Source organism: Psittacula echo, assembly GCF_963264785.1.
Source record: "Psittacula echo genome assembly, chromosome: 3".
Classification (NCBI taxonomy): Eukaryota; Metazoa; Chordata; class Aves; order Psittaciformes; family Psittacidae; genus Psittacula; species Psittacula echo.
The window spans coordinates 63,584,179-63,606,112 of NC_137736.1; the positions used below are offsets into that span (position 1 = coordinate 63,584,179).

Genomic DNA, 21,934 nt, shown 5'->3' on the forward strand with positions numbered 1-21,934 from the left:
TCTTCAATTGAAATCAGAAAGATAAACAGTTTATTCCTTTTGTTGTCTTCACAAGAGTGTAGTAATGTTGCACATTATCAACAATTTAATATCTCTTCATTCTGTTCATTGATAACATATGGGAATCCCTTTGCTTGATTTTTTCTTCTTGTTCTAACTTCTGTATTGAATCTTGAAGACATTAAAAGCAACATTATTTTAGTGGTCTAAATGTAGAAATGAGAAAGTTTTAATTCTCCTTTTCAAAATGGCACAGCTAGCTCAGTAGACTTCAGTAATGTTCAGCATTGGGTTTGGTTGGTTTGCTTTCCAGAAAAAAAAAAAATCATTACTTCCAAATAATAATAAAAAAATGGTGTGTAATTTTCTTTGTAGCATTTTGTTTGTGCAAAATGTGAAAAGCCATTCCTGGGTCATCGTCATTACGAGAGAAAAGGCTTGGCGTATTGTGAAACCCACTACAACCAGGTAAGGTTGAGTATTTTTTAAACTGGTGTTAATCATTAAACTCATGAATTGGTTTTATCAGGTAGAGATGGAAACCCATGGACGTTCTTCTGTCCTCTTACAGGCACCTGTGTGTGTAATGCCAATTAGCAGATGTTATGTTACAGTTAATTTATACGGGTTTCTCTGTACATTGGTATTGAGAAAGAAAGTTGCAGGTATTTCACAATGGATAGGCAGGACAATCAGTATTGAGTTGTTCTTCAAGGTTATTGGTAAAGTAGAGCTGTTACAAGCTTTTATATGTCTGGGAGATCATAGCAGGTAATGGTCTTTCCCAAGAAACTGAGGTATATTTGGCACTCGGTAGCTGTGGTTTAAGATAAGGCCCTAGTGACTAGTGTGGTTTTCCCAACAGCTGCTGCACTAAGGGGACTGACTGTTTTAACCCAGGTCATTCATTAGGTTGCTGAAGGCTGCAGACTAAATTTGTTAGATGACACCACCTAGTGACAACTTGCATTTATGTAGGATTTCTATAGCATAAAATTATATAATCACAAAATGGTTTGGGTTAGAAGTGACCTTAAAGACCGGCTATTTTCAACCTCCTGCCATAGGCAGGGACACCTTCCACTAGGCCAGGTTGCTCCAAGCCCTGTCCAACTTGGCCTTGAACACTGCCAGGGATGGGGCAGCCACAGCTTCTCTAGGCAACCTGGGCCAGTGCCTCACCACCCTCACAGTGAAGATCTTAATTATCTCTCTCCAGACTCCCTTGATGGTGTAGTCCTGAATCATGATGCATAGACCTTTCTCATTTGGAAGCTGTCAGCATTGTGTCATGTCCACCTCTTCATTTATATAAATACAAGAGTAAGGGTTTTATTTGGGAGTTGTAAGGCACCTGCTAATTACAGATGGGTTCTTAATTTGCCAGTGATGAAGGGCAGATGATTGAAAAATTGCTGGCATACTTGTAGACAATAAATGCTATGACATTAGTAGTAATAGTGTTGCAGCCATGATGGGGCAGTTGCACATCCCAGGCAATTGCTGTATGTAGAGTGGATGTCTTTTACTAGGTTAACTTCTACAGTTAGAAGAAAAGACATGAAACTTCGGGCGCTGCTTAACTGTTGTGGACAAATGTTAAGCCCTGAAATAGAATGAATAATTTTTGGCCTAAATTTTCCTCTTTTTTAATAAAAATAACATTTCCTTATAGTTTTTGCCAGAAGCAGTAATGTGGTGTTCTAGTCATGCATGTAAGTCCAAATGTTAAACTGGCTGCTTATTAACTATGTGTATGTGACATCAGCTGCTGTATTTCAAACATTTGGGATTAGAGAAATGTTAAAACAAGACAAAATCGATTGGAGTTCAACAAATATTTTCATCTTTAATATTGTAAAGACTTTTTGTGATGAGATGATGCAAAATGTACTTGGAAAACCAGACCAGACTCGCCAGCATTCCCTTTATTTTACTGAAATATTGTGTCCATCAGCTGAAGTATTCTGTTAGTTTCAGAAGTTCCCCTTGATAAAATCATTACATAAAAATTTGTCACTTATCTTTCCTCTTCAGCTATTTGGTGATGTTTGTTTCCACTGCAACCGTGTGATTGAAGGAGATGGTAAGCACTTTTCTGTTTCTTTAATGTTCTTTTCTGATAGGAGTCCTCTTTAAAAGTGGAAGTAAACGGAAAACAGCCCCCTGCTGCATCCTTGATTGTTCTTATTAAAATAATATCACCCATTCACTTGATCAGAGATGAGGCTAGAGCTGATTAGCCAGAGATCAAGTGGTAAGAAGACTTTACAGCAAGCATTTCATGACAGTAGAAGACCATTCAGTGTCTGAAGAGAACCGTGGTCAACTGGAAACCCTTTAATAAGGCCAGGAATGCTGGGAGATGCACAGAAGTGGCTTCCTGCCTCACCAACTTCCAAAATAGGGCACATGTAATGGTGAGAATGACCACACAGGCATCTCCTTAAGTGAGTTTAGGAATCATGAACCAAATATGAAAAAGTACTTAGATATTGAAAGACATGGGTGGGCACTGTAAGGGATTTTTTAAAAGTGCCTTAGTTTCCATTATGTCAGTTTGGTTCTTAAGAGTATCACAGGCACATGTGTTTTGAAATCTAGGCTGATGATGATGTCACAAACCCAGTAAAAATCATTCTTGGAAAGATGTGTCCTGTAGAACTGGCAGAACTGGAACCAAGTGATTTAAGTTTTTTTTGAAGGTTGTTGTTTGTTTGTTGTTTGTTTTTTTGAGGGGAGGTGTGGTTTTGTGGGGTTTTTGGGACAACCAGGTATGATAAAACGCCAAAAGCAAATTATTCTACCGGAAATAATGCAACATTATGTGCCTATTTACCCCTGCCTGAAGTAAATACTATAATGTTAGCCTAAGCCAAAGCCATTAGCAAAGTAGGAGGAAACCTCCAGCATGTAAAAAGAGGCATAAACTAGATTATAGTCATGTAACTATAGGGTGAGACCTACATTCCAGAGGTGTGCTTTCCCCACATTTTCTGAACTGGACCTGCAGAACAACAATCCAAAACACTTTAGAGGAAACAGTGTCCTCTTCTTCAATAAAATCCTACAAAAATGAGTGAAACTGGAACTTGAGGTGAATGAATAAATCCAGTTTGCCCCATAAATACATCTCTGTATAATTCTAATCTTTCACCCTATTATCTGACACCCATGTTGTATGTTTTGGTCTCTGTGGAAATGAACAGAATATAGTGTAATGCAGCAGTTTCTTGATTTTTAGTGTATGTCTTCAGTTACAGTTCTTCTTTCATTTATGCACACAAATCTGACACTGCTGTCACAAATTATGAATATCCAATATTATTCTCTCTCTGACTGGTGAAACAAACATCTGTGGCAGCAGTTTTTGAGTGTCTGTGATTGTTGCTTGGGAGCAAAGACTTTCATCTGACTAGTACTATTTTGGCAAGCAGTGGAATAACTGCATCTGTGGACGTGCTTGTCCCATAGTGCAAGAAAAACGCTCTGCATGATAATGCTCTGGTTCTGTTTGTTGTTGACAAAATACTGTATTTTATGAGAAGACCATTGTCCTGCATCCTCTAACTTGGATTAAGAAGAGAAACAGATTTTGGCAGGGAAAACTGAGGTGGCATATTAAAAAAGAGGGAGAACAGAAAATGGATTGAGATACAGAACAAAGAAGAAATACTTACTTTCTCTCCAAAGCAAAGAATAAAAATATGTCCAAGTTTGTCTCGATCAAGTAATTTACTCCATGAGTCCATAGATATTTTCACCTTGGTAGTGCTGATTTACCAACAGTGTCCTTGGGCTGTGTTAGTGCTACTGTCAATGGCGCTGCAGTCTGAACTGGACTTGAGAAATGAAACCAAATGAAACCATAAACACAATTTTGCTGGATTGGTCTTCAGCTGAAAAAGTTTCCTGATGAAGTTGAAAACACAGCATCATAGAACAGTTGCCTGAGGTCAGTATGCTATCAGATGAGGTGGAGGCAAGAAACAGGAGGCAGAAGGAGGTTAAACTGGTCTTGTCTCAGCTTTATCAGTGCTCACAGGCCTGCTACACTACGCTCCCATGTGCCTTTCTCGTCTTGCCACGTTATTCTTGTAATCCATAATACTTGATACAAGAATCAGATGACTGTTCTTCATGCCTCAAGAGCATGTGAGCTTAAAATTCCTGTAACAAGGTTGTTTGGTTTTTTTTTTTTTTGTAATGTTAATGATTTCTCCTTTTTTTTCCATCCCCTAGTTGTGTCTGCTCTGAATAAGGCATGGTGTGTGAACTGTTTCGCTTGTTCAACTTGCAACACTAAGTTAACACTCAAGTAAGTTTATCAATAAGAGTGATGCCTGTGAGTGATGCCTTCAAAACATGTCAGTGTTTATCTTCAGAGTGTAGATGTTCCTATAGTGTAACTGTTATGGTATGAAAAAATATAAAAGCAGCATTGAGAAAACATGCCCATCTTTCTTCCTTTTGCTCCACTTACTAATTTACATCTCGTTCAGCTCTCTGTTCAGGTCTTCCTTCACCTAGTGTTCTTAACTCTTATCCTTTTCTGTCCTTTATTTTTTCTGTGTTTAACTCTAAAGGGATAAGTTTGTTGAAATTGATCTAAAACCTGTCTGCAAACACTGTTATGAGAAAATGCCAGATGAATTTAAGCGACGACTTGCCAAACGGGAACGTGAAGCAAAGGATAAAGAGAAGCAGAAAAAGAAAAAGCCAATCTGTTTGTAAACTTTTTTCCCTTCTCACCACCATCTCTGCTCTTTTCTTCTTTGGTCAGTGCTAAGGATGCTTTTATTTTGAGTTCTTGCATGAATTTATGGCATTCAAAACCAAAATATTTTTCACACGACTGCAACTTGAAATCTTGTTATTCCATTATCTTATGTTTAGTCTGTTTAGCTCTTCAGTTAGTTTTTGAAGGCTTTTTAAATACCACAGTTAATAAATATGGGCATTTGGGTAAAAACAGGGTAACTTACTCAACAGGGTATGTGTAATTACTGCTTACGGTGTATAACCTTGTAAAAGTAACTTCATAGATATGTATAAATTGCAGTTGTAATTTGTTGCCTGTGCACATTTAATAGTGTACTTTTAAAATGTATTTTTCACTATCCCTGATGATAAAACTTCGCCTGTATTTTGCTTTGTCATTTTAGGAATAAATTTGTTGAGTTTGATATGAAGCCTGTCTGCAAAAAGTGTTATGAGAAGTTTCCTCTAGAGCTGAAGAAAAGACTGAAGAAACTAGCTGAAACTTTGGGAAGGAAGTAAAGACTTCCTCTGCTCTCCTCCTCCTTTGTGAAAATCGTATATATATTACTTGGGGGGAATGAGGCTGTTCTGAGGCTGCAGTCAGGCAACAAATGATGATGTATGCCTTCTACCAAATGAAATTGTCTTAAGAGTCTCTGTTCTCTACATGAGAACATGTGTGCTTATTTGTTGATAAACAGACTGTACTTCTGAACTAAATTAAATACCCGCTCACCTGAAAGGTTTCTGACCCTGATAATGCAGGTGGCCCATTCTGCACAGTCATCTCTATGGAATTTTACAGAGAGAATCTGCTTGTGAACACCTGTGAAAAGAAATTGTGCACGTGTCCAACTTTTGGGGCATGTGTTGTCATTTATATTAATGAAAGTATTAACCTTCATATTAAGCATGCACACAAAATGTGCCCAAGTCAGGTGACTTGGGCAAGAATCTAATATACTTCTCCTTGTTGGAAAAAATATGCTTGGATTTCAGGCCACGTTGTCTCATTAAGGAGCCTTGTTTCTGATGGTTTGATCAGATTTCTAAATACAGTCACTCTACAAATGACCTACTTCTTCTAGATTATGCTTACATGATGAATCTTTGTACATCAGGCTTAGCATGAAATACCTATATAAAGTATGTATTCCTATTGCAAGAAATGAGCATACTCAGAACTACTTGAATTTTGCTATATTCCACTCAAAATAACACATTAACTTTTATATATGCTTTTGCATTCTATTTACTTTTTGTGCCTTATTCTGCTGGACCATATGTAACAGTGTTCTATTAAATATATATATAGTTTTATTTTTTATTTCATATTTTTATGCAGAAATATATACAAGGTATTTTCAAAAGATAACATACTTTGCCTTAATTATGCAGGATGTGAAGTATTTTATTTCAAATGTGAACACCTGAACTTAAAATCTAGCTTCTAGACTTCATTGATTTTCAGAACAGTACTGAAAGTGCGTATTTCAGTGAACTGGCAATATTACTTTTACACCCAAGCGTGTAAATATACAAGGTTTGATCCTGCTAGGATCTAATTCTATAGCCATCCTCAAGAACTGAGCTCACAAATCATCATAATTCCTTATAACACACGTTGAATTGTTTTATACTATTGACTTCTGTCCATGCAAATCTGTTTCATTTTTCCCCTTCTTATAGAAAATACAGTTACTTATTAGGACTTCTTGATGGTACTACATTATGAAGTACGCTTTTTTTTTTTTTTTTTTTTTTTATATATTAGTGACTTAAACAGATTTTATGTAATTACATCATAGGAAGTAAAATTTTCTTTCCTGTTTATGAAAAATTAGTTGCTTTAAAACACCTGCTTTCCAGTGTCCTCAATAAAGGCTATGTTATTAAACCTTGTATCACCTCTCTTAAATGAGTGCTTGAGAAGGGTGGGAAAGCAACTAGGCTCTCTTGGTTCCCTGTGCTTTTACCTGTGAATGTATGTAAATACTTCCTTATTATCCTGATTTAAAGGAGACATGCGCCTTCCCTAAATACCTCACAGGAGTTAGTTCTTAGGTTCATGAAAGAAACCGCAGTTTGTTTTATGAAGAACAGCTTGATTCTTCTGGATGTTTTCTGCATTGGCACAGTCGCTAGGTTTTCCCCAAGAAAGTATGTCGTCTCAGTTTAAAATGTACACTTTCCTAACAACTTCTTCTGTCCTACCTTGACTGTAATGAAGTTGTCATCCCAAACTTCCAGTTTTGTGCTAGATATGGTATTTTTGACTACTTTATCCTATGTAGTTATCAAATGCTGTAGTTTAGCAACTGAACATAGTCCTGACTCTGTTCAAGACTGGAAAAGCTTAAAATGTGCCAACTAAATATACATAACTGGCATGGTAGTCCCACTGGGATTTCGTACTGTGCCATGGATTGAGTAGACTGTACTCAGCAATGCTTTCTTGTTCTAGGTTTTTCATGTTACACTGACTGTACATCTTTTCCTTCAGCCTGTATATGCACAGCCTTGCTGCTTGAAGAGTTGGGAATGGTCCCTAAGCCTGAGGCTAAATGTCAAGACCTGGCTCACATCCACACTGCTTGGAGTTACATCCATCTACAACACAGAGGCCTTGTTTGCACTGTGCAGCCACACGTCTGCTTTCAACTCAGTGGTAGCCCTGTGGTCCTAACACAGGTTTTATATGTTTCCAAGTTCCTGATGGTGAAGGCTGTGCTACTGTTCACCAAGGCAGCAGCTTCTGTTTCATGAACATGAGCATATGTATCTTGGACCCCACTATGTAGCCCTGAGAACATCTGAGGGTACTTGAGTGTTCAAAGCCTGATGAATCACGGAAAAATGTTGGTTGGAAGGGCTGCTACAGATCAACTAGCCCAGTCATCTGCTCAAAGCATGCCTAGCTCCAAGCTGGATCAGCACTGAAAATCTTGCTCAGCCAAGCTGCGAGTATCTCCACATGAGATTTCAGAGACCTTTGTGGGAAATACATCCTGTGCTTAATCACCTTCATGGTGATGTTTTTTATTATTATTATTATTGGAATCCTAGCTCAAGTGGAGGGTTCACTAAATCCATACTGCTCTCCTGGGAGCTGTCTTTGGAGTGAACTATCATTGAAATAATATTCCTGGACATTGTCATGAAAAGGATTAATTAAAAGCAGTTGCAAAACAGCCAGGGAGCAAGCTAGCAATTAGAGAGCCTGGATGATTACATGGCTGGTCTTGAAGCTCACTTCCTGGCCTGCCTGTATTCTAAATATTATGCATAGCTGCACATACTTTCCTGGAAGAGGCAGAGTTTATTATTGTTTTTCTACCCATGACCCCTACTAGGTCTTTCAAAAAAGGCTGTGAGCCTGGGATTTGGGAATGGATGCCTCAGAAGTCTGTCTCCTTTCTGCATGGCATCAATCACACAAGAGGAAAAGAAATGCCTTTAGAAGCTCCTGCTTAGACTAACATTAGGGAGTGCTTCAGAAAGCCCAGTGGGTGTAGGTGTAGGGGGAAGAAACAGCCTAAAGCCTTTCTGCTGCTGCTGGTGCAAGTGCTGATCTCTGTTCCATCGTGCAGGTAGCGAGCTGAGCTGCGCGCAGTTGGGTTGCAGGGACAGCATGAGAGTCAACTGCTGCCCTGCCTGGTGAGCTGCCCCGTGGCGCTGTCCTCACCAGGGACAACACAGGGTGTGCCCCTTCTACAGGGATTGGTGAGAAACAGCAGCCAGTGTGAAGGCACACTGGATCTTGTGTGCAAGGCGGCAATTTCCCGTGCCTCCCCATCAGCTGAACAGCAGCAATTTCCTCCAGTGAGCCAGCTGAGACAACTCCAGCATTCTCTGCACCAGCATCAAGACTTTTAGTACTCAGCCTGGCAGGCGCTCATGAACTGTTTGGTAACCCCAGCTGTAGACACACTATAGGGAAGTACAGAGAAAAAAATATCTTCTTTCGTGGGGAATTAAATCCAATGTCTAAATAAATCACCATTAATAGAAGAAATAATAAAAAAGGGTTATTCTTTCAGTCAGGGTGTTACATGGGTGCTGCTGGTCTCCTTAAAGGACCAAGCAGTGTTTTCTTGGGTTTTTTCCTGCAAAGATGGTAAAACCAGTGGGGACGTTAGTATTCTGTAGGTGTAGCAGGACTCACAAGGCTATCAATGGGTTGCTTGATATTAGGAATTGGACAGTCTTTTAATTATGCTTTTTGAGAGACACAGCCCAGTGGCCTCATTTTGACTGAAGTGTCTGAACTGACAGAACAAGGAGCAGAACATGAGACTGCCTGCTCGGTACTGCACTGTGAGCCACCACCCTAGAACCAGCACTCTTAGAACTGCAACTTGCAAATTTCTTCTGCCTTGACAGTTGCCAATCTTGTCGTCTTTTGACCCATGTTCTCAGCTGCACTCCAGGATGGTAACAAAGAGCATAATCATGCTTTCACAATGACTGTAAAGTAAAGTTTCTCAGCACAGCTGCTGAAGTATTTGGAAACTCATTTTCTAGAGCACTGGGTATCTTGTGTTTACAGTTGCTGAGAACCACAAGGCAGAGTTTTAAGTCAGGAAACACTAAGGCTCGGTTCCACACATGTGAAGGTTCTCTGCAGTGTAAGACCCGTACACTAACGGAAGCTGGCCTAGTAACAACGGAGCAATGACTAGTTGTCCCTTACATTGAGGGGGGTACAACAATCAGGCAGCCCTCAGGCCATGCCTCACCCGGGCCCAACCCACCAGCGCCAGGCCGCTTGGGGCCCTACGGCCTCCGGGAGACGACAGGAAGAGCCTCTGCCATTACCTCAGCGACCCAGCCGGGGCCGATAAGAGGGCTGAGCCCGACCGTGCCCGGGACCACCTCCCTGCCGGCTCCACCATCACCCCACCATCCCTCTCCCAGCCATGGCGCATGCGCAGAGCGCGCCCCTGAGGCTCCGCCCCCCACCCCGAGGCCGGATCTCGCGCACTCTCCGGCTGCAGCGCGGCCTGCACGGTTGCGCGGGAACTTGCGTAACGCGCTGCGGCCGCTGCGTCGCTCCGGACGTCGCTTCCTCCTTCCCTTCCGAAGGCGCCGCGCGAAGGCCGGCGCGGCAGGAGCTCCGCAGGGAGAGAGGCCGGGCGCGGCCTTCCGCCGTCGCGGCGGCGCCATGATGAGGCGCACGAAGCCCGAAGTGGAGCGGTACGTCGCCTCTGTGCAGGCCGCCGCGCCTTCCCCCAGGGAGGTGAGTGCTGCCGGCCGCGGGCCTAGGCGCGAGCCGCCAATGGACTTTAAGCGGCCTTGCCCGTCGCGCCCGCGCCGGTCCCGGGGGCTCTTGCGGCCGCTGGTGGCCTTCCGGCTCGGCTCGGCGCGGCCCGTGGTGGGGCGGCTTTTCGCCCCGGTCCGAGAGGCGGCTTGCATGGGGCGTCAGCGGTGGTCTCACTTGCTTTCTTAGGGGCTAGCGGGCGTGAGGCCTCGCTGCTCCTACCTGACCGGGGGAGGCAGTTGTTTTCTGTGTGTGCTGCCGCTCCCCGCGCCGTATCCGGCGGTGGGGTGCTCGGGTTGAGTCTGTCCTGCCCTTCCTTAGCCATGGCGGTAAGAGGAAAGGGGGTTGTGGTGTCTCTGGGAGTATTTCTGAGTCCGTGTTTGTTCAGGGTTTCGTTAAGTGAAATGAGGTAGTTACGGTGGGGAAGGACGTGTAGTTTTGCTACTGGAGGTGTTTTCCCTAACCAGGAGCAGTGGTTTACCAGAGCTGTGTGCCTGCCTTTTGCACCTGGTAAGCCCTAGTGTAGTTTTAAGGAGCCCACCAGTTGTCTAAGTACAGAATTCTTCAGTTTTATGAGTGTACTTGCTAAGTTTCCTGAGTTTTTGTGTTCTAAAGAAATACAGACTCCAAACAGGGAACATATGAGATACTTTCAGTTTCCTTTTATGTGACTAATATTCTTATCTGCATGACTGCTTTGTGAAGTAAGTGTTAAGAGAGGGAGAACTGGGAGGAAATACTTTTCCTACTGTACTTCAGTAACTTGAAAGAATGATGAGGAACTCTGCATGACTGGTTACTGTTTGCCATTTTATCTGGAAAATAGTATATAGATCACAGTGATGCAGTTCATGGGAGCTGTTTAATCGTGAAAGGTCCTGTTCTGCTGCTCTGAATTGATTTTATTGCAAAAGTAGGATATTCAGCAGTGTGTTGTGTAGAGTGAATGCATCCGTGTTCACCATGATGCAGTTGGGTCTTTATGCAGGCCCTGTGTAATGATGATGATCATCATTATCATTTGTACCTATCCCAACAGCAACAAGTTGTCCTGTGACTTTGTCTAATTGACTTGGGTGCTGTTTAGACCAAACAGGGTCACGTACATCACTGCCAGAAATGGAGTGCTCTTGAATTGTTTTGGTATTTCTATTGAAATTGATAACAACAAAAATTCTTTCCTGCTGTGCTTAGGACCAACTGGTGCATATGTAGGATTTAGATATTAAAGTATTTTGATCTTTTTAAGTAATGCTTACAAATAACTGTATCAGCACAGTCAGTGGCAGAAATAATTACTGGCTTTCTCTTGTTGTTAGGGGACGGTTCTTACAAGGCTGCAAAACGTTAATTTTGAGGTTTGTTTTCATCCAGGTTTAAAAGGAGATGCCAAGTGTGACTCCACTCCTGCCGGTTTCAGTGCTTCTTTTTGTAACATACTGCAAAAATACAGACTGAAAACTTGAAGTATATTGGATCTTAGGAGGCCTGCTTTTGTTCTAAACTGCTTCTTAAAGCTTTTCATTAATGGCAGAATGGGAGAGGGAGGGAGAATAGTAGTTGAAATGTATTCAAAATGTACACATTGTTTGGAATCACGGATTTAACTAGTTCCAGCGATTTTTGGTTTACAAGCAAAATCTGTTTTTGAACTGATACAGGTAGCTCAAGCTTTACATTTCTGTCAGGTTTACTTATATGTTGATGTTTTTGATGGTTTTGCATGTGACTTAGTTCTTTAGCTCATTCTTTTCACTCTTTTCCTCCTGTCATGATCTGTCATCTTGCGCTTTGCATAATCTCTCTGATTTTTTTTTTCTTTTTCCTCTATTGTTTCCTTCTTCTACTCCACAAAAATTATCTTTGAAAATGTTTCACCTTTTGATTACAGGGTGTGTATGTTCAAGTTACCTTAGCCTGACAACATCAGAAATAAACTGTATAAACATATTTCATATCCAAACTGAGAACGACTTTTGTAGAAATTGCTTTTTCCTCAAGTATATTTAAACAGTAGTGTCTGATGGCAATATACTACAGTAGGGCTAAAAGACAGGTCTCTCTTGGTTTGTAGGATTCTTTTTTTCTTTGCTACATTGCAAAAAAAGAGACTAAATGTAGCTGACCCTCTTTTCTCTTTAATCAGAAGTGTTTATGAAATTCCACGTGTGATGACTTGTTGGTTCGCTCATAATCTCTATTTTGTGTAGTAGCTTTTGTCAATTGTAGGAAAAACTCTTAATCTTTAAATTCTTAATCCTACATCTTTCCAAACCCTTGAATGTGAGGCGTGGATTTGAGCTCATAATGAGTTGTCATATTCAGGCATTTAGAAATATTATGCATTGCGGAAAAGAAGGGTCATCCTTTTGAGTTATTTTAACAGTACTGTATGTCTAAAGTATGTAATGGTTTTTTTCTCTTTCAGAAATCGATGAAAGGATTTCTCTTTGCTAAGCTGTATTTTGAAATTAAAGAATATGAACTTGCTAAAAGGTAATGTGTTGATGTATGTCTGGCTTTCTGTTCTCTAAAGTGTAAGTGAAAAGCTAAATTAATGTGAAGTAGACCAGAGAAAACAAGATCAATATCATGTTTTTTTATGGTAGCAGTAATTGTGGGTGGAGTGCTATTTAAATCTTTATAAAACAACAACTTAGAAGATTAGTTACGTGGTAATGAAAAACTTACCTGGTTAAAATTACTTTTTTTTTTTCTTGTATTATGTAGTTCTTACTGTTTCTGTTAACTACTGCTAGGGGTTTTTTTAATAAACAGAAGTACTTGCTGGCAAGTGAGTATTATCTGTACATGTAAAACTGTGTTGCTTCTTACTTTAAGGTCCAGACAAAGTATCTAGAACAAAATATGTCTGTACTTTCCTGCATGGCAGATTAAGTTATCATTACAGCTTGGAGGAGGGGGGAATGTTGAAAAATATTGGTAAAATCACCGACTTTTTCACCCTCCATAGGTACATATCTACATACCTCAACGTACAAGAGAGAGATCCCAAAGCACACAGATTTCTTGGACAAATTTATGAAGCTGAGGATAACGTAGAAAAAGCTTTTGGGTGTTACAAGGTAAGTATTACACTGACCCCTAATGTCCTGCCTTATTCCTTTGTAAATGGACTTTAAAATTCTTCTGTGCTGGGTATTCTGAAAACCATAGAAGAAAACATGTTTTATGAAAAACTATTTTTTATTCACATGTGACAATGGAAAGCAAATAAAGCACTGTAGAGGAAATATTTCACTTGATATCTCTTTCTTCAGTCGTATATATTTTAAGCTGATGCTTTGTATTTTGTTCTGGACTTGATCTGTTAAATTCTTCCCATGTCATACATTGCCTTTTGGACTAAGGATCTGTGACTGTTGTAGAATTTCTTAATGTGGACTGTGATGACAACAGGGATCTAGTTGCTACTAGAAGACTGTAGGTGTAATGTGTTTTTTTGTTTGGTTGGTTTTGGAGGGGTAAGGACAGGAGGGTAAGGCAAGTTTAATTTTGATTAGATGAGCATATAAATGTTAAATTCCTGATTGGAATGTCTTTGTTCTGGTTTTGCGGAGGTAGATGATGTGTTCAGAAGTCTGTTTGCCAACACAACTCCATGAAGTGCTGTCACACGTTTTAAAGTGTCCACATCTGGCTAGACTAAAGGCCCTTATAGTCCTACTGCCTGTGTATAGCAGTAGTTAGAGGTAGATGCAGAGGAGCTGGCTTTTGCATTATTTCTCTCATGGTCTTTTGAATTTCAACAGCTGTATCTGGGTGCTGTAAACTAGTGGAGGTGTTTAGAAAGGTTTTTCTTAGTATATTCTATAACAATAGATCTAACTGATTTGAACAGCTGGGTCTGTTTGTGGAGGGATAACTATTTCCTGTTGTATATGGACTGCAAGATTGAGTTACTTTTTTGGTTTTCCTCCTTTCTGTGCATTGGAAAAAACAGCGCTCTGTGGAGTTGAACCCAACACAGAAAGATCTTGTATTGAAGATTGCAGAGTTACTATGCAATAATGACATCACTGATGGAAGAGCAAAATACTGGGTTGAGAGAGCTGCTAAGCTCTTTCCTGGGAGTCCTGCTGTGTACAGGTTGAAGGTAAATTTCAAATTACTTCTATTCTGTGGCTTAAACAAACTTGTGGCATCTGTCTGCAATGCTTTTTGTGTATCATCTGGTGCTAAACTTTTCTCTGCAACATTGGTTTAGAGTCTTTATTACAAAATCTGTTAGATATTACTTTTTTTGCAGTCTGACACTTTTGTCTAGCTGTCAAGAAAGCTGTAGCTACAGGCTTTAATATTTCAAGGTTAATCCTCTAAAAACACTGAGAAACTGTGTTAGCTATTACATTCAAGAGATGAAGAATCACTACTTGATCTTTCTTGCAAGAAGGTAGCAGGTCTGTGAACTCAGACTTTCTTGCTCTACACTTTTTTAAAATCTGTATGACAATCTACTCTGCAGAATGTGAGAAATGTTGTAATTCACAAAGACTGTAAAGGTTTTTAGCCATGCAGTCACGCTTTTGCACAGGTATATTAATTTTGTGTAACTAGACAGCAGCCACATTGAAGTCTTAAAATGTCTGTGTTTTTTTAAGCAAAGTAGTCTATGGCTGGGTATGCTGTCATTGAACCACGTGTTTTGACAAGCATTACTTACTGTTGAGAAGAGGCAAATTCTTCTGAGGATTTGCTTCTATGATAGTTATGTCAATTTTAAAACATCTGAGTATTTTGTCAGACTTTATGTAATACCTGAGAAGTACGAAGAGTAGTGTAGTTTGAGTCATGTAGTCTGTACAGTGGAGGAAAAAAACCTAACTGGTACTGGAGTTGCTGAAAAGACTCGTGGGAAATGGAATGTTAACATGTTGCCTTCATGTTTGACAGGAGCAGTTACTGGATTGTAAAGGTGAAGATGGATGGAATCAGCTTTTTGACTTGATTCAAGCAGAACTTTATGCAAGACCAGATGATGTCTACATAAACATCAGACTAGTTGCACTCTACCGTTCAAATAATAGATTAAGAGATGCTGTGCTCCATTGTCAAGAAGCAGAAAAAAAAATACCTTTGCAGTCAAGCTTGGAATGGTGCTCCTGTGTTGTAGAGACATTTGAGGTGTTTAATCATGTTTTGGTCCTGTGATAGTCTTCCATATCTTTTTAACTGCTCTATTTCTCTTAGTGTCGTTACTCTGTCACCTTTTCTCAAGTGATAACTGCTTCAATTGCAAGTCTACTGAAACCAGTGGAATTACAAAGTACTTCTTGTGGGTTTTTTTGTTTTGTTTTTAATTGGAATTTTCTCCCTAAAATTGAGCCTTATAGAAATACTGAGTTTCTAACTTCAAAAGCTTGAGTTAGGTACAGCAGTTCCATTGGGGATAAAGTTGCTCAGGCAAATAGTTCCCTGGAACTTTGCTGCTGAAGAATGTGTTAAGGTCTCACCTATGAAACTGGATTATGCAGTAAATGCTACTAATATGCTTTGGAGAAGTACTGCCCTTGCCTTCCAGAAGGATGACTGTTCCTGATCCTGTGATGAACTTTCTTCTTTAGGAATATCTGGAATCTTTACAAGACTTGGAGTCTGATAAAAGTAACTGGAGAGCTATCAAGAAAGATCATCTGCTGGCCTACTCCAGCTTTGTAAGAATGACACTTTCTTCTAGAGATGTTCAGGAATGCAGAGAGGCACTTGAAAGGTACTGTTTGGTAAAATTATTTTCCTGTAGTAAAACAACCCAGTCAACTCCGTAAGAATTGTTTGGGGGTTTGTTGGGTTTTTGGTTGGTTGGTTATTTTTTCCTGGGTTACAGAATATCTACCAAGCTTCTGTTTCACTGTGTGTTTGTAGATAGGAGAGGAGATTCCCTGTACTAACCACTGAGAATTATTCTTACTGGGTTTGAACCCCAAGCTCTGTCTTTTGACAGAGATGCTAGCCTTGTATGAATAGTCATCATGCAGCAATGGAGAAGACTCATTAATATCCTGGGTCAATTAATTTTGTCCCTTCTTTTCCTTCAGTAAGAGAATGTTGTTCTGTCCTTCAGCAATTGACTAATCCAAATTTCCCAGACAGTTAAACCCCACTCCCCAAACCAAACAGAAAAACCACCAAAACCTAACCAAAACAAAAGGGAGCCCAAAAGAAGAAAAAAAAAAGCAGGCACCACCTCTTGTATATCAGCTTTGTCCTGGTCATTTTGTTCTAAATTAACAGACTGGAATAATTAGGAACTTCAGATATATAGTGTAAGTGGGAGGGAGGAAGCCACTTGCAGTAAGAACACTCTCCTTCAGGGAAAATTGGTGGTGTTACAGGGCCAGCTGAACTAGCTGGTTTCAAGGTATATCATCTGTGACACACCTAAAGTAGTAAAAACCAATTGTTTGTAGTCAGTACCGTGATTAAGATCTATATTCTTTTCTTCCCAGTATCTTTCCTTACTGGCTTTTATTGGTTTACCTTTGTTCCTTAATTATGCAATGGCTGTTACAATTTATAAAATAATATTCTTCAGTCTGGTAATTTTGAATGAGTTTTTGAAGCAATACAGACAATGGATGAGGAATATTTAATACCCAAGTATGTTTTATTTTCTTTTTCTCCTCTAATTTTGACCAAAGCCATCTTGGGTTTTCTGCTGCTGTTTTAGAGCCTTTCAAAGTGAAAGGCTGAAGCACTTTCAGCTCATGGTAATGTTAACAAACCATTTTAGTTTTGCTGGGTAATTAAAAAAGTGTTTTAACTGTGTTCTGGAAGGCCTAAGTGGGGGTTGTATGCTAGCCTACGGCTACTCAGATTTCTACAGTAGCTTCTATTTTTGAAGAGCCTGTCTAGCTGTATTTTGGGCCTTTCTGATAAATGACAGGGAAGAGCAGAGTGACTAGTGCCTCCTGCATGACTCTAAGTCTGCAGTAGCGAGCAAGTTTATTGACATGGTTTGGGAGGATAGTTTTGAAAGCAGCTGTGCAAAGATGTGTTGAGAAAAAGACTAAATATCTAAGTAATACTTAGTATGTTTTATTCAGTAAACCTAGTTGAGAACTTTGGGAGTTGACACCATCGTTGTATCTTATAGTGCAACTCAGGTTTAAACAGTGAAGTACTAAGCATTGACTTATGAAGCTACTTGATTCATAGTTAAATAACATCAAGCAAAACCATCTGCTATAGCTTTTACCAGGGCTCTTTTTAGAATCAGTCTACTCTACATTCTAGTTTTGATCGTGTGCTTCAGTCAGTGAAACCATATGTGAATGGGGCTGATGAGTTGTCTCGTACCTTTGTGGAAATGAAAGGACAGCTATACATGCATGCTGGAACTTTGCTACTGAAAATGGCCCAACACAATGAGGCACAGTGGAGAGTTGTGTGTGAACTAGCAGCATTGTGCTATCTGATAAGCTTCCAAGTAAGTAATTTTTCAGTTTATGCCTTTAGTTGATGCAGTTCTTGAAATGTTTTTGTTTACATGTGTGAACTCCTGTATTCTTGAGATGAACTAGTGTTTTGTGCCTAAAGAAAGACTATCTCCTAACTCGCTAAACCCTACCCTTTCACAATTCTTTAAGAGGTTTCAAATGACATGAATAGTGTAAATACGTATCTTTAGCTGTTTCCTTTGTCGGAGTGACCTGATTGTGAAAGGTCAGTGAGTTTATTTCCCCCAGTATATTCCCTTTTCTATAATACAGATACATACATTAAGTATTAAGCTTATTGCTATGGGGAGGGAGGGGTATGAGCTGAGTAGTTCCTATATGCTTTTTGTGTAGACAGAACTAAAAACTCAACCTTAATTCTGTGCTTTAAGAAGTAAAATTCATTTGTCCTTTTTTATGCTACTGCTTGCATTCCAAGTATTACTTGCTCCTGTGGGCAGATAATGTTACTTGTAATATCTATAACTGCCCACTTTGGGGTTTTGTTTGAATCCCCACTCCATTCCCTCTTGCCCCAGGATATGTGACATGATACCTTCTGAATGGATTGTGTATTTTTTTTTAATCGCTATAAATAAACTTTTTTCCTAATTGGTAAGACTGATGTAAATTATGTGCTTTTACTGTGAAAAAGCTGTAACAATTCTCTCTGTACTTCACCAGGTTCCTAAACCAAAGTCAAAACTAATAAAGGGGGATCAAACTGGACAAGATACACTAGAGATGTTGGCCTGTGATCGAAAAAGCCAGTCTGGTAATAAATAATTCTATTTTAGTGTTACGGCATTAAAGACTAAGTGGTTTGTTAAAGAATACATTCGTTATTTTGAGGTGTAATGTTAACAGTTCAGTATGTGGTAAAACCTAGTTTCTGACTACATGTATAAAACAAAACAATAGTTTTGTCCTGACACCTAAAGTCATGTTTTCTCTTCTTTAGCATGGTAGTAGAGCATGTCTTTCACAGATGTTTCCTTTTTGCTTCTCCAGCAAACTAAAATTAAATTTAACTTTTATGGTCTCTTAAACTACTGGAAATGGCTTCTGCCTGCTAATACTATTTTGCTAGTATTTTTAGCCCCAATAGGAAAATATCTCTGTCCTTTCCATCCTCTTACTTGTTAATCAGCTTTGCTCATTTTGCCACTAAGTATAGACAGTTTTCCAGTCTAAAACTCTTGCAAGGCCTAGATGAAATCAAGTGAACCCCTTAGACATCAGGTTCAATTGTTTCAGAATGTATTTTGTTAAGACAGGCTTCTACTTATATGACAGTTACTTATTTTAAGGCCTACTAGTATAGTAGTAATAATAAGATGGCTTGTTTTCTTGAAGGACTGGATTTACAAATGCCTTGGGATTGTTGTCACTAAGAGCTTGGAAAGCCTATGTGCTGGAACACTGACCTAATTACAGGGAGAGCATAACAATCTGTAAGCTTCATAAGGGGAAGTCCCAGTTCTCACCCAGCCTGTGGTGTCAAGAACAGTCCAGTGTATCAAATGCTATTTGCATTCGCTGCTTTATTTATGTAGAGTGATATTTCTGTTTTCTAGGTCATATGTTGCTGAACTTAAGCCATGGCAAGCAAGACTTCTTTAAAGAGATTGTGGAATCATTTGCAAACAAGACTGGTTCATTTACGTTGTTTGATAGCCTGTTTGAGAGTGGAACTTCTAGGGAGAGGTCTTTTATTGGCACGAATGATATTGGAAATATCAGTACACAAGCACCAGTGCAAATGGAACTTAATAAATATGATACTGGTAAGAGCTGTTACTTTGTGAAACTCAGCACAGTTTTCTGTACTAGAATCTCTTCTAAACTTACTTCATATTGCAACAGAAGACAAATACCTGGAATAGCTGTCCAAAGTTGCCCTAATGTCCTAGCCAAGACTTAGACTTTCTTGCAAAGTAAAGAAGTGCTTCTTGAATAATTCCTCAAAGATTTGGTAGAAGTAAGGAGGTTTTCTAAGGAACAGTTGCCTGTTGGACTGCATATGGTAAGGATAGAAGGGAAGGGAAATCTGAGAGTCACCCCCCTCAGATTGCTTGAGCACTCAGATGAGCTGTCTACTTGATATGTTTGGCTAATTTGAAGTTTGTAATCTTTCTTAAGTGAAAGTTGGAATCTTGATGCTAATTGGTTTGCAAAATACCTTTGGCTGCTCTGACAAAGTGAAATGTGAAATCCAGCTTTCATCAGGCGCAAGTCTTGCTTACCTTTCAGAAGTGGATGTCTGCATCCAACTCTGTTTTCTTTCATAGGTGCTGTTCGAATGCACAATGACAGTCTCCAGCACCTTGTGTGGCTTGGCTTGCAGTGGAACTCTATGTCAGTCTTGCCCCCAATGCGCAAATGGCTAAAACAGCTTTTTCACTTGCCCCAAGAAACATCAAGACTTGAGACAGATGCTCCCGAATCCATTTGCCTGTTGGACCTTGAAGTAAGTAAACAGTCTAAGCTCTGAAATGTGCTATACAATTTAATTTTTTTTTTGTATTTAATACCTTTTATTTGTTTTTACAAAACCAGGTATTCCTCCTTGGGGTGGTATTCACCAGCAACTTACAATTGCAAGAAAAGTTTAATTCTCATTACGGTGCACATCAGCCTCAATTCTTACCATTGCCAGTGTGCAAACAGCTCTATACCGAGAAACAAAAATCCTGGTGGGATGCCGTTCGTACTCTTATTCAGAGAAAAACAACGTAAGGTTTTTTCAGTTTGGAAATGTTTGACTAAGACTTCAGGCAGCTTCTGCTTGGTCCTAAGAGATTTTTGTAAAATTAATTTATTTTCTGACTCATTTTGTTGTAGTAGGGACTTGATATGCTTGAAAGATTGTGAAAAATGGGATTTTAATTTCTAGCAATGCATTTCTAAACTAGAGGCAACTTAGGACAAAAACTGCAGGCACATGATGTGTGGACAAATGAAAAATAGAGAATACTAATCAAGGAATGTTTCTTCTTCTGATATTTAGACCAGGAACAGCAGCAAAACTGAGGCTTATCGTACAGCATGGATTAAGTACTCTGCGAACACTGGTGAAGCATGGCCTTCAACCTGCCTTAATTATCCACTGGGCAAAAAGTCTGCAAAAAACAGTAAGCTGAGATTATTTTTAACCATGTAGAAGCTGAGGTGTTTTTCTCTCTTTATTTTTCCAAACTATAAACAGACATTGGGAGAGGAATGAGATTGAGAATATATTCTTGAGAAGGGTTGTTTATTTTGTCAGGAAAATTAGTTGCTCTAGTCACCCTATGGAAGTACACTGTCTTAAACTATAGTGTCTCAGAATCATAGAATGGTTTGGGTTGGAAGGGACCTTAAAGATCATCCAGTTCCTACCCCCCTGCCATGGGCAGGGATATGTTCCACTAGACCAGGCTGCTCAAAACCCCAGCCAGTCTGGCCTTGAACACTGCCAGGGATGGGGCAGCCACAGCTTCTCTGGGCAACCTGTGCCAGTGTCTCACCATCCTCACAGTAAATAAAATTTTTCCTAATCTAAATCTATCCTCTATCTATACTTTTCTAATCTAAATCTACCCTCATTCAGTTTAAAGCCATTCCCCCTAGTCCTATCACTACACAGCCTTGTCAAAAGTCCCTCTCCAGATTTCTTGTATGCCCCCTTCAGGTATTGGAACGCTGTTCTAAGGTCTCCCCTGAGCCTTCTCTTCTCCAGGCTGCAGAAGCCCAGCTCTCTCAGCCTGTCTTTGTATCAGAGGTGCTCCAGCTCTCTTGATCAGCTTGGTGATCCTCCTCTGGACTTGCTTCAACAGGTCCATGTCTGTCTTATGCTAGGGGCTGTTGTTTTTAAGATAACCCCTCTCAGATTCATCTTGTGTTTTAGAGAAGCACTCTTGGGACTTCTCAAGAAATCAGGAGAATTTGTTGAAATCTGAATTTGTTGAAATAACTTCTGCTTCTATTCTCTTTTCTTCACCAGGGCATTAGCCTTAACTCTTTCTATGACCAGAAGGAATACATCGGGCGAAGTGTCTATTACTGGAAGAAAGTTTTGCCTATGCTGGAAATTATCAAAAAGAAGAGGAGTATTCCTGAACCTACTGATCCTCTCTTCAAACACTTCCATAGTGTAGACATTCAGGTACAGATTGATTAAGCCAAAGCTGAAGTAAGAGAAGGGTATATGTCATAAATTTATGTACTTCTGGTATTTTTCTCTGCATTGTATGACTCGTACTGTTACGGCTTTGAAAGTGTTAATGATGAGATTTGATAGTATCAGTGTCTGATGGGGGTACGGGGAGGAGAATCTTCCCTTACAACTTTATTTATATCCTATAAAACTATGATTGGAAGGCAGTAGACACCCTTAGTACCAGCCTCCTTTAAAAAACTTTTTCCCTGATTATAGGAATAAAAAGAAAATAATGGTTGTGTCATTGCATTGTTA

General features: G+C 39.7%; 2 protein-coding genes across 6 annotated transcripts in view; both read left to right on the forward strand.

Moving 5' to 3' along the window:
• Positions 1-6,663, forward strand: part of LIMS1 (LIM zinc finger domain containing 1) — a gene marked incomplete at both ends in the record, with an annotated part of 46,340 nt that extends 39,677 nt beyond the window's left edge. For 3 of the 4 annotated variants that reach the window (XM_080612707.1, XM_080612708.1, XM_080612706.1), the window contains 4 exons: positions 376-468; positions 2,038-2,086; positions 4,243-4,318; positions 5,166-6,663. In XM_080612707.1, coding sequence (XP_080468833.1) covers positions 376-468; positions 2,038-2,086; positions 4,243-4,318; positions 5,166-5,280 — 333 coding nt within the window. Of the gene's footprint in view, positions 1-375; positions 469-2,037; positions 2,087-4,242; positions 4,319-4,586; positions 4,735-5,165 lie in introns of those variants that run through there. The other variant, XM_080612709.1, reaches the window with a different exon arrangement.
• A 3,084-nt stretch (positions 6,664-9,747) lies between these two features.
• Positions 9,748-21,934, forward strand: part of RGPD4 (RANBP2 like and GRIP domain containing 4) — a 33,442-nt gene continuing 21,255 nt past the window's right edge. For both annotated transcript variants that reach the window (XR_013956403.1, XM_080612803.1), the window contains exons 1-13: positions 9,748-10,000; positions 12,450-12,517; positions 12,996-13,107; positions 13,986-14,138; positions 14,936-15,166; positions 15,607-15,752; positions 17,276-17,468; positions 18,163-18,253; positions 19,056-19,265; positions 19,770-19,948; positions 20,038-20,213; positions 20,489-20,612; positions 21,464-21,625. Coding sequence is in view for 1 of the 2 variants with exons in the window: in XM_080612803.1 (XP_080468929.1) it covers positions 9,926-10,000; positions 12,450-12,517; positions 12,996-13,107; positions 13,986-14,138; positions 14,936-15,166; positions 15,607-15,752; positions 17,276-17,468; positions 18,163-18,253; positions 19,056-19,265; positions 19,770-19,948; positions 20,038-20,213; positions 20,489-20,612; positions 21,464-21,625 (1,920 nt within the window). In the remaining variant the exon portion in view is untranslated. The remainder of the gene's footprint in view (positions 10,001-12,449; positions 12,518-12,995; positions 13,108-13,985; positions 14,139-14,935; positions 15,167-15,606; positions 15,753-17,275; positions 17,469-18,162; positions 18,254-19,055; positions 19,266-19,769; positions 19,949-20,037; positions 20,214-20,488; positions 20,613-21,463; positions 21,626-21,934) is intronic.